The 12619-nt window shown below is 39.3% G+C and overlaps 1 protein-coding gene across 3 annotated transcripts in view; it reads left to right on the top strand.

The window, feature by feature from the left end:
* Positions 1-1010: 1010 nt before the first annotated feature.
* LOC117818367 (pikachurin) overlaps positions 1011-12619 on the top strand; it is a 26530-nt gene continuing 14921 nt past the window's right edge. For 2 of the 3 annotated variants that reach the window (XM_034691219.1, XM_034691218.1), the window contains exons 1-2: positions 9722-9817; positions 9926-10061. In XM_034691219.1, coding sequence (XP_034547110.1) covers positions 9787-9817; positions 9926-10061 — 167 coding nt within the window. In that variant the 5' untranslated portion in view covers positions 9722-9786. Of the gene's footprint in view, positions 1117-6818; positions 6929-8281; positions 8369-9485; positions 9513-9699; positions 9818-9925; positions 10062-12619 lie in introns of those variants that run through there. The other variant, XM_034691220.1, reaches the window with a different exon arrangement.

Consider the following 12619-nt stretch of genomic DNA (forward strand, 5'->3'; position numbering starts at 1 on the left):
AATGTCATGTTTAAAGCATTGTTTAAGGTGGATTTGTACAGAACATATCATGGATAAAACTGCATTTTTCAAAATAAAGCGACTTAAAAAGTGTGCCTCTTGTATTTATAGTTCCTCAGAATATTACTCTTGCAAACACTACTGCTGCCCCTTTGAAATACTAAGGCATGTGCACATTATACGCGCACATTCACAGACCATTTCACCACTCCTCAAGTTTTTTAAGACTAGACTGATAATCGGAATATCATACAGTTAGCTAGGCTGTGCAGTCGTCACATATTAATGAGTATTTTGGGAGACAGTAATTAATGGATCCATTGTTTTGCTCATCCCCACCCGCCTTTATGGTCCTTGTCACACACACATACACATACACATACACACACACACACACACACACACACACACACACACACACACACACAGTTATTACACACAGAGTCAGTATAGTTTTATGGAGTGTCTGTTGCTCCTCTGCTTGTGCGTCAAGACACGCTCTCCATCTGTGTCCAGTGCGCGGATTAGAAGCTCATTATCCTCTTAGCTCTAAATGGCCCCACGTTCCTGCACTCAGCTCTCCAACTCATCTGCTGTCTGAGACGCGGGCCGGAGCGTGACACGAAAGCGAGATTCGTGCGTAAAAATGATCGTGCTCACCATTCAGAGGTCTTAGCTGTTGCGCATTACGCGTGGATTGCCGGGACAGCCCTCTACTTCGTCCGTCCGCGCGCCTGTTGGGGCACAGTGCCGGTCGTTTGTCCGCCCGTTATGTGTCCAACCCACTGATCTTTTACAGACCGTAATCTTATCAGTGTCAAACCGGAGCTACCCTATCCTCTCGGGCAGTTTCTGCCCCTCTTTGGATGGCGTTTGAACCCATATTTGGATTAAAAAAAGACTTTTTATCTAAGAATACTTTCATCAGCGGACGGATTAGTTATATATGCGCGGTTGAACGTGTGATAAGATGAATATTTGACTGTATTAAACTTTGGACAGAAGAAGACATGGAGTCTACATGTAAAGAAAGGAGTCTTTTATACCTTCTTCTTTTTGCAATATGCACAGCCAGCGTGTGTCTGTGTGCTAGAAGATCAAATGTGCGGAGATCAGGTGAGTAGATTTGACAAAGTGTTGCCTAATGTTTATAATATTAACAAAAAAAGATTTTATATTTAAACATTGTGGGCAAGGGCAGCATTACTAACCTTTGGTTTGATTATTGTAGTATCATAAAGCCTGATTTAAAACTTTGTCTTATGCCATTTGAGTTTCAGCAGCAAACATACTACTTTATCAATAATATAGCAGCTTAAATGTGAGTGGAAAAACTTGTGATGTTTTCATGCGTTAGTTTATGTGATACAAGCAGAAAAATAGAGACTCATTGAATAGAGACATTAGTTGGGTTTTCATCACCAGGACAAGGCACCATCACCATGTAATCTCAATTACAGCCCCAATCATACACCATGAGTGTGATTGATCTATTACAAATGCTACTGAGCAGCATTTTACTTGTGAAGTAAATACCATGGCTGTAGACTTTTGGTGATGTGAAGTACATACCATCTCAATGACTCTTTCTAATATCAACAACTATTTTTGTGAGCTCCTTTAAGTCATTTTGCCCAAAAACTATCTTCAACCATGACTGCTGAGTTGGAAATTGTCAGTGGGAACCTTTAACGTTAACACTGAAGACTTGATGGGTTGAAAGTGTGGCTTTCATGGGTAAATGAGGGGAAACTGCACACATTGGTGAGAAAATCAGTTTCTTTCACTTAAAAATATTGCTTTGACAAAATTAAATCTGACCATAATATTTAAAGAACATGTAATTTGTCAAAACATATAAGAAGAAATACAGATATTGAAATAAAACAACTGCACAACTCTCAACAAACTTGCTCCTTTAGGCAGTGAGTCTCTGGATGCTGATTTCCTCACTTACACTATGTAGACTCTCTTTCTCTCTCATTGTCTGTCTTTCTTTGATATTCTTCCGCACTTTCTCTCTCATTGTCTGTCTTTCTTTGATATTCTTCCACACTGAATACTTCTTTTGTCCCAGTCTCTTTCCCTGTTTTCCTCCTCTTCCTCTTTGTCCATCACTTCCTCTTCCAGTTTCTGTCAGTCTCTCTGTCTGTCTGTGGTATTTATCCCACTCTCCCTCACTCTGTGGGACCCACAGGCCACAGTATGGCGGGCCGTTACATCTGTCTGTCAGCGCAGAAAACTCACCACAGACAGCACTGTCATACAGAGGGCAGCTTTAGTTCGGCTTTCATGATTGCCAGTGACATTTGTACTTGATTTCCTTTGTTTGTTTTTAGGTCTTTCAGGCTTTTATTCTGAGGGAGGGGTGAATGTCAGGAGGGATTGATGTCTATGTGAATCACAAGGAATGAGTCTAGATTGAAGGACGTGTGGCCTCAAGGTGATCATACTTATTTCACGGATCTGACAGCTTCTGGTCTGATGAAAGCAAGCTATTGAATCAGTTCAAGAATCATCCAGTTCTTTTATTTACTCTTCTCACGTAACTCTTTAAAACCCTTTATTCCCAGACCAGAGCTTCTTCTGAAAATCATCCATTTAAAGTGACTCATTCTTTCACACCAGTACAAAACAACATTAGTTATTAAAAGACAATGAAAATAAATGAACACGTTTTTTTTAGGGGTGACATTCTGCACTTTCACCCCTCATATTCAGTCTTTACATACTGTATTACTCCCTTAGCCCTGCTGAGGAAAAGCACATCAAAATGTGTCTTATTGGTTGTTTACTCTTCAAGGAGTCAGGTGAAGGAACAGCTTGACAATTATTCGTTAAGTGAGAGAAAGTGTTGTGGAAGCCCTCATTGTAACACTGGGGAGCTAAATATTATCAGCCAATATGTAATTAAAACTTTTAATAATTCTTAAATACTGAAATATTGATTAGGATGTTGCTCTGAAACCCAGCATGAGTTGAGCAAATTGCTGAACTGAGACAAGACCCATGTGACATGTAGTGTATGACATGATACAGCTGCAGTCAGAGCATGCCAGTGTGTTGTTTCAGGTAAGTGGTCTATTGTGTTTATTGGAGAGGTTTGCATCTGCCCTGACCTCACCTGTCCCAATCATTGTTGCCTCAATGGGTTCTTGCTTCCATGAGACTCCACTCAATTGAGGCTGCTGTTAAGTCCAGCAGCAGTAACAGTAACAGCAGCTTAAGTTCAGTTGGGTTCAACAAGTCCTCTAACCCAGATGTCTACATTGGGAGTTTTTCTCCCTCTGACAGTCACAAGTGTTTTTCCTAACAAAGTGCACCCACTGTGTCTTTGCTATATTTCTACAATTCTACAATTCTACAATTTCATTTAGCAGATGATTTTGTCCAAAGCAACGTACAACACAAGCAAGAATTTAGACTGGAGGGAAAAACCTTAGTAAATGAGTTTTTGACATTTAAGAGTGACTTTAGTGGAAGAAGTCAACCTCAACTTTGGATTTCGCTAATGTCACCTCTATGATAGTTTGACTGTGTTTAGCTGATTGATTTTGATATTACTGAAAAAAGCAAAGAGAGCTTGAGGGATGCAGCAAACTCTCAGGTTGCTTTCACTCATCTCTGGCTGCAAGAACAAGCAATTGGTGAAAGAAACCATCCATGCAACTCTACTACAGCCCACTGTCTGCTCTTCAGTCAAAGGCCCATGGCCCCCTTTAAATAGATCAGTGCATGGTTAACATTAATTCAATCAGGAAAGATGAATAAATTAATAAAATATATCATTATTTTAAAGAGGTCACATGAGATTGGCCTCATTTGATTTGATTTTACCTTTATTGTACTGGCAATACTACCAGCAAAATACAAAATCTATTTTCCAAGGAAGTCCAGTCCAAGACAGCAGCATTAAGTTTCACACAGACAACAAGACAACCAGCAGACACTAACAAGAAACCATTACATCAATCAATAGATTACCAGCCTTGAGCAGTAGAACAAGTGCAAACACATGTCTGATTATCCTTAATCCTAGTTTCACAATCTTCCAAACTAATAAATTGATCCAGTCTTAGGTGACCTTGTAGCAAGTCCAAGGAGTGACATACAGAATTTGTCCATCAAACTGAAGATTACAGCCACCAACAGTTTTAAGAGTCAGTAAAGAACATGAATAAAAAGACAGTTCATTTGGTATGACCTTATTAAGAAATATATACCAATGCTCTGTTCTTTTGTTGTGTAAGAATACAAGACACAGAGATGTGTGCGAAAACCCTAGACCAGAGACCAATCATAATACAGCATGGTATACTTAGTCCAACGGTTGTCGTCAGAGCCTCTTTGGCACTTGGACTCTACAGGGAGATACAGTGATCAGAGTTTGTCTGCCGTGAGCTGCAGCTAAATCTATATTCCAGTGAAGTCAGGGCACTGGTGATGGAGGTGTTGGCAGATGATGACGTCTGAGGCTGATGAGGATACATATCTGTACCTGTCAAATCCTTCATGTAAGAATATTCTGCCCATTTAATCTCCTTCCAGATGATGATTTCAGAAGTTCCTCTCTTTAATTTCTAATTCTGTGAGTTTTGCTCACCCTTGTTTTTGCTGCAGAGATACAGATGATCAAGATATTCAGCTGACATATTGAACCTCCCTCCCTCTGAGATCATCTTCATCATTACTAGTAATCACTCAGTGTTGAGTATGACTGTCCTTCTTCCTGGTCCTTGTTGGGCTTCAGGTGGGTGAAGAAGACGATTCTGGTGCAGCATATTTGGGTGCAGTGCTGGCGGGGGTGAGCTGTGGTGGTGTTTGGTTTTGTTTGGTCCTTTTTGGTGGAGGGTCTCTCCGTTGTTATATAGTGCAGAATCTTTACAGACAAGCTTTCTCCAAGACCATCTATTGGTGGCTGTGGCACTTCTTGGTGTTCACTTTGATGTTGTTGATATTTGTTTACTTCTGGCCTTTCAGAGCACTTTGTGCTGTGAGCGGCTGGGAGCCAGATGTATGGATGAGCTGGTGTGGGGCAATGGTGTTGGTGGGGATGTTCTCAGCTGATTTTGTAGGATCTTTCAGAGGCATCTCTGGTGATATCCTTTGGTGCCTGCTGATCAGAGAGATCCCGGTTTATAGACCAGGATTTTGGTCCTAGCTTTCAAATACTTTTTTTTTTTGCCTCAAAAGACCCGACAAGCAGAATGAAACCATGGTGTATTTAAAAAATTAAGTCTGCTTTTAGGATGTTGTAGGATATTTTTCAGACATGTTAAGTTGTCCACAATCATTTATTGTCAACTGGTATGGTTGGAGACAAGGCTTGGGTATTAGGGTTTTTGTTACATGGAGGCTGATGGACATTCCAAGTTATTTTCATGTTGGGAAACCCTGATAGAGGAACAGTCTGCCTAAGAGGTGACCTGAGAAATCAATTTACAAAGCTCTGGTTTGGTATGTTAACTTATTTGGTCCCATAATCATGTACAACAAGGACTTTCTGTCCCTTTGCCCTTTAGACAGGGAGACATCAGCTTTGGCTAACATTTGGTTTTGGAGGAAACCTCTACATGGCACAGACCTTAGAAAAAAAAATGGATAACTGTACCGTTCAGATAGCCCTATGTAACTTTTCAAGCCACGTACTCTTAAATCACATCTGATAACCTCCCTGATAACTAGTGTATGTTGTCATCAAGCAATATAAGTGTCTATTTGATGGTCCAGTTATAACAATCTTTCATACTTTGGGCAAGTGATACATCATAAAGTGTATGACTTTGGGGCTGTGAGGGTGCTTGTCTGCTCTTGTTTTTCCATTAAAACCAAGTAATACATATACAACAGGTCATCAAGGGCCAGGATGATCTACACCTCCACAGCTCGGTCTGCGTCTCTGCTCTTTGAGAGGCCTCTGAAGTGTTTTCAGGCTGCAGTTGGACCCTGCATGTGCAATCACAATCTCTTGAAGAGCCACAGAAGCACCCGGGACTGAATAACTTGGAGCATGAAAATAATGATATTAGGTCAAAGTCAGTCAATATGATAGGACGGCTCATTGAGCTACAGGTGACTTCATTTCAAATGGTACTTATAACCACCTTCAAAAAGGCTAAGGTGGGAAAAAGACTAGTTACAATTTGAGATTTTCAGCGGCTATTTGGAAGACATTACATTCCTTCCAAATGCATGGAACTATTGATGAAGCAATTATAAATAATGGCCAGTTCTTTTTTAATGTTCTTTTTACTTGTTCTGATAAAAGTCTGAAATTTCTTTCTGATTTATGAAAATCATTTAAAGATCATTTTTTCCAAAGAGGAGGTTATAGGATGGATGTTTTATGTGTTCGAATCAGCAATCATTTTATCTTAATGAAACCTCTATTCACATATTACAGGCCACCTTTGGGGCCTCTGGAAGCAACATGCACATTAACAGAAACATGTTATTTATGTGTATTTAAAAGTCCAGCAGTCAGTAACATTAGTAATGATTTGGAGTTTAGTCATTAGTCATCTGGTGAACAGTCTGAGATGTCATCTTTTGTCACTTTTAGCTCAGCTTTGGTTTCCACCAACAAGGGAAATATCAAGCTTCATCATCCTCCTATTTGGTGCCAACTACATTTTTTTAAGATATCAAAATTGGACACAGGCTGCAAAGACAAATGTAGCGTTTTTGTCTCTATTAATAATTCAGTTCACAGTTTATGACTGGTTACACTGGCACTTTGTCTTATATATTCTTACATGTTTCCCTCACTAATTATTTAATTATTAATTTAATTATCTCTATGTGTTTGTATGAACCAGATCGTCTGAGTCCCCCACTAGACATCCAGCTGGAGACAATCAACTGCACCGCCTTCAGTGTGCGATGGAAGATGCCCCGACGACATGTTAGCACCATCACAGGATACAAGGTAGTCACAAGCCCTGATTTTGAAATGCTCCATACAATTTACAGGACTGACATTTACAAAGCAGCGGCCATTTGTTGGTTACAGGCATTTGTGTGCAATGGCTTTCTTGCTAGGTACCAAGCACAAATCTAGAGAAGCCTGAGGCAACATCAAGTCACTGAACTGTTTGAAACCAACAGAAGAAGAAAAAACTTACCTGCTCAAACAGCGTGCTAAAACACACTCCTACACATACATTTCTTTCTTTTTTTTTAAAGAGAGGTTTTCAACTGAGCAAACATGAAAGATAAACTACTCCACAAATAGGCCATCAATCAATTTTCTTGTCTTTTTTTTTTCCCAAATGGATGCACATTTCCCCTTCCAAGCTCCTGGTGTGAGTAGCCCCCACCTTTGCCCGCTGTTAAAAGTGCCAATCAATCCTTTGTCCAGAGGGACAGCCTTGAGGCTAGATTGATATTTGAAATTTCTTATTTTTTTCTGTTTTTTTTTTATAGAACCTCTTCACTACCAATTTATGACTTTCAGGGCAATATAGCTTTGAAAGATGTGGCTGCAAATCTTTATTTCTTTCATGTCGATAATTTTTTTTCTCCATTCAGGGTAAGCCCGATTCAGGTACTTAAGTAAGATTGCACTTTCGGTGGAACATAATAGAGACAAATTAAGTGATATATAAAATTGTAATTTGTAATTTTAAGTATTGTCTTTGAAGCTAAAGTCTTTAAAAATGTATTTTTTATTCTGAAATAACTTGCAATTGTTTATGAATTGTACACCATACTTTTGAAATAGATACAATGAAATGCTATGCTGTAACTTCCAGATTCCTTCCTTCCCTCCTCCCTTCTTCCTTCTTCCCTTCCTCTCTTCTGTTTGTTTTGAGTAGACCATTAACAAAGTGAGGATCACTATGACTGTGTGTGCTCTGCTGTGGACCATATGTCTGCACTAAGAGGATTACACAGCTACCTAGCATCCCCACCACTCACAGATAAACATGCGTGCTCATTTGGCCAATCACTTTAGATGTTCATACATAATCCTGTTTCCTTGTAGTATTTCCTCCATAAAATGCTGTGTTAAGTTTGTCTTGCTGTCTAAATTACAAAAGAGATGAAAGGTTTTAAAAATGGCTCAGCAATCTCACAAACCAATAAAACAATCATGACGTTTATGAATTTCTGTTAAAGCAACTTCTAGTTTCTTGAAATCACAACTCAACTTAATTCATTGACACAGTATGCATTTAACTCTCTATCATATGAATACAGTTTGTGTATCTGAGTGTCTTTGTAATGAATATGTGTGTGTATATTTCTCTCTCTTAAACTATGTGTGTATGATTTTCAGGTCTTCTACACAGAGATGAAGAATGGCCGTCCAACGAGTACACCGTCTTTGATGGAGGTTCCCCTCAGCTTGGACATGCTCACCACTGTGAGAACTTTTGTCTGTTTGTTTAGTTCTGGTTTGGTTTAAATTGTTTTACAGTTTTTGAGGGGGAGAGAAAACTGTGTCATGGGCTTCATGACCCCCCCACCCACCCACACACACACACACACACACACACACACACACACACACACACACACACACACACACACACACACAAACACACACACAAACACACACACACACACCAGTGGCACAATGGACAGTCAGCATAGTCCAGCAAACTCCTGCTTTGTAAAACCTTGGTCCAACATGCAGAATTTTATCACATAACTGTCAAGAGCCACATGTGGATTATGCTCAGGCTGTGTCAAAATAGCCAAAAATGTGCTGGGTGACTGTTTCTATGAATTCTGTTTGTTTTTTGTTTTCAGAATAATTTTCATAATGAATATGTATGCGTGCAATATGCCGCCCCCAACATGCCGAGTAAGGATGGAAACTTATTTCAGATACTTTTTAGAAAATAGTGTCATGCTCATAAGCTATAGTTATATGCAGTGAACTTGAGATGCACTTAAACACTTGTCAAGTGTCATTCCACAGTCACCTGACAAACAGACCCTCCCAACTTGGTGGTCTATCTAGTCAATACCAATACTACACAAACCCACGTGCAGGCTCTGGCTCTCATCACTCTCCAAATTTCTGCATGTCAAACAAATCTGCAGGGAGTGATGAGGTCAGAGCCCAGAATCCAAACCCAAACAATGTTCTAATGCTGCTAAAAACAAATATGTATTGTCTGTCTGAACATGTCATTATGAACATAAAACCCAAATCACACAGTGAAAGGGCTGATGTAGATTTGGGTTTCCACTGGCTTTAACATTGACCCCACATGCACCTTTCTGCTGCCTTAATACTACCACTAAAATATATACTAATCTGGCTAAAAATAGTCCTAAACCAGTGCACTACTTATTCAAATCATGCTGGGTGGGACTGTTGCCAATAAAATCAAATAAAAAAATGAAAAATAAAAAAAACTGTCAGAATGTTCACTTTACAGCATGTTTTGAACATGGAATTAAAATAGGAAATATGTAAACTCTGATGCACTCAAACATTTATGGATCCCTCTGCTCTAAATTTCTCACAGGGGCAATTTGATGGACAAGCAAGCTTTGTGAGTATCATCTGCTTTTCTTTTTTCTACTGGATTACACATTGTCCCTCTCCTCTTTAAACTTTTTCCTTCCTCTTGTCTTTTTCTTCTTCTTCTTCCCTTCTAACACTCCTTGTTGAAGTGTGCCTACTTAATTTATCATATTAATCTGTATCTCTACCCTGCTCTCCTGTACACTGCTTTCTAGGATGTGCACATTGGTAACCTGAGGGTGAACACTAAGTACAGAGTTAGTGTTGGAGCGTATGGTTGGGCTGGGGAGGGTAGACCCAGCATGGCCAGAGACATCAGCACTGCCTCACATGGTAAGAATATGTGAGTAGTAGGGATCTACTTTAACAGATGATGTTATTATTTCTACTGTAGTGTTTGTAATATCTCATATTTAATCTTATTTCTCTTTGTGTATTTAGACATGTGCATGCCCCCATCACCCCCCACTCAGCCTGCTGTCATGGCTGTATCTGACACAGAGCTGGCGTTGTCATGGCAGCAAGGTGAAAGTGAGGGAAGCGCACCTGTCCTTCACTTCCTCGTGGCTTACATCAGGTAAGTCATATTTAATCAATCAGCTGAAAAAAAGTAAGATAATGCATACACACTCAAGCACAAACAGTTCACACACAGACAGTTTTGTATGTGTGATAGCTGTTCATGTACAGTTATTATACAAACATTTTTGAATCATGCTATATAGCGTAATATAAGATATAACAGGACAGCGGAAAAAATGTTGTCATCTTAAAGCAAAAGTTAGAAATGTATTCATATTCCTACAGGAAAATTACCAGAAAAGGTCTAGATAAGAATATCAATACCACTCTTATGTCTACATGACCAATACACAGCTGGAGATAGCAGCTGCTAAACTTAACTTAGCCTAGCTTAACACAATGACTTGACGCAGAGGGAACTGGCTAACCTGGCTCTGTCTGTAGGTTCAAAAAGGTACCTCTAAATCTCACTTTTAAACACTTTTATCTTGGTTTTCTTAAATTTTCATGAAGCCAAATAAAACAAAAGTTGTGTTTTTATGAGGAGTTTGGGGCCGTGTTCACTAAGGCGGGGTTTTTTGCACCGGCAATGTTCACAACGTCAATTCCAGAACGCTTCTCATCACCTCCAGGTTACAAAAGTTGTCCCGAAGCCTTCTACTTCCCTTAAAAGTGACCATTAGTTCTGTTTTAAAATGCCCTGTCTGGTTCAAATTTGCTGTAATTCAATTGCACTCTAACAAGAAACTGTAAAAACAATTTGTAGAAATAGTTCCATAGGAATAGCAACAGCTCTAGAGTTGTATATTTTACTTTGAAAAAACAAGTGTTGTGCCTTTCTCCTCCATACATTCTCCACCACTGCTGTTGACAAAGTTAATAACAGATGTCCTACCTCTTTTTAATTCTGATTGGTCAGTGATCAGGAAGTGACATTGATGAGTGTGGCAGTCTTTAAAATATTTAACTATTTTCATTTGAGGGCTCTGATAGCACAGCAACAAAAATCAGCTGATGCTGTTTCTGAGTGCTGAAAAACTCTGAACTGCATCTAGTGTCAAAGGTCAATCTGGCTCAGTGATTCTCAAAATGGGGGTATGCGTCCCCATAGGGGTTCGTGGGAGTACTGCAAGGGTTACGTGACAAATGTTAAATTTTTAAATAAAAGTTGCATCACAACAAATAAAAAAAAATCTGATTAAAGATAACGTTATCAACAGCATTTATTTTTTTATTGCAATGCAACATCAAATAGAGCACCATTTCCAAATTGAGCATATTCATTCATAAAATATATTATTTGCAAAACCGCTTGGACAAGACGGCCTCCTTCTGTTGACGTCAATTGTTCAGCGAGCGATCACTTACATTTGCATGCTATTAAAAGTGTGTCCAGGACTATAACAAAGGGCAGGTGGTTGAAATGCTTCTTGTGTGACAGAAATAAATTGGTTTGCCCCTTGGGCCATCAAAGGTACTGGCTGCCTCAATCTTTAATTATTTCTGAAAAATATTGCACTATAAAATAAAATAATTTGTGTCATCTTTCATTTCAATACTATTATGACACTGTAAAACCACATGCATACATTTATTCATGTTATTTCCCATATTATTTCCTGAACATTTTTCTCAGCCAACAAGGGCGTACTTGGCTGAAATTGTTTTTGAAAAGGGGATACACAAGCCCAAAAAGTTTGAGAACCACTAATCTAGCTGGTTCCCACAGCCTCTGGTCTTTATGCTAAGCTAGGCTAAGCACATATCAAGAAAAAATGAAAATACTTTGTGTTGAAAAAAATATGTTGGATTGATTTTTTGGCATAATAATACAAAACGACACAAGGATGAAGATTCACGCTAAGCCACTGTGCATTTTAAACGGTTATTTCCAAGCTTTTATCTGCAGGCATTTATGTATTCTGCAAATCCAGTCTCCATGATTAGACCCTCATTACAGAACACAGATCTCTCTCTTACAGTGAAATTCTTTGGTCTTTTGCTGGTCTGCTTAATGTGCCGTTTGTGTCAATCAGGACAAAAAAAAAATGAATTTCATTTTCTGTCTTGATGTGTGCAGCATGACACACACACATACACTACATGCACACTCACACACACATACAAACACATTATTAAAGGTTCTTCATGTCTAGACGAGTCCTCAGGCTACAAAGTCAAGGAATTTGAGGTCAAAAATAATTGGTCCGCCATCCTCTGATGATTTGCCAGACACACCCTTGAAAAAAGACAAATAGAATGTAAAAATACCCCACTATAGTTAAAATAAAATAAAAAATTAAGCTATAAAAGGAAACACAGAAATGGTGCCCTTCATGATGCAGAGTTAACATCCTGAGACTGAGAGAAGAGAGCCAGACAAACAGAGAGAGAGAGAGACGACGGCAGACAAACTGTCACTTACTGTGACAGAGCAGACGTGAAGCAGTGTCTGTTTTTGCATGCGGGGGCATTCCGAGCACAAAAGGGCCATTTCAGAGCCAACTCTTTCTCGGCTCACATCAAAAGAGGCCTCGCTGAAGAGAGACATTGAGTGGTGGTGAAGATGACCCCATTCAACAGATAGCCGTGCCTCCAGGCGCCCGGTATCAG

This window comes from Notolabrus celidotus, chromosome 9 (genome assembly GCF_009762535.1).
Source record: "Notolabrus celidotus isolate fNotCel1 chromosome 9, fNotCel1.pri, whole genome shotgun sequence".
In the NCBI taxonomy this organism is placed as follows: domain Eukaryota; kingdom Metazoa; phylum Chordata; class Actinopteri; order Labriformes; family Labridae; genus Notolabrus; species Notolabrus celidotus.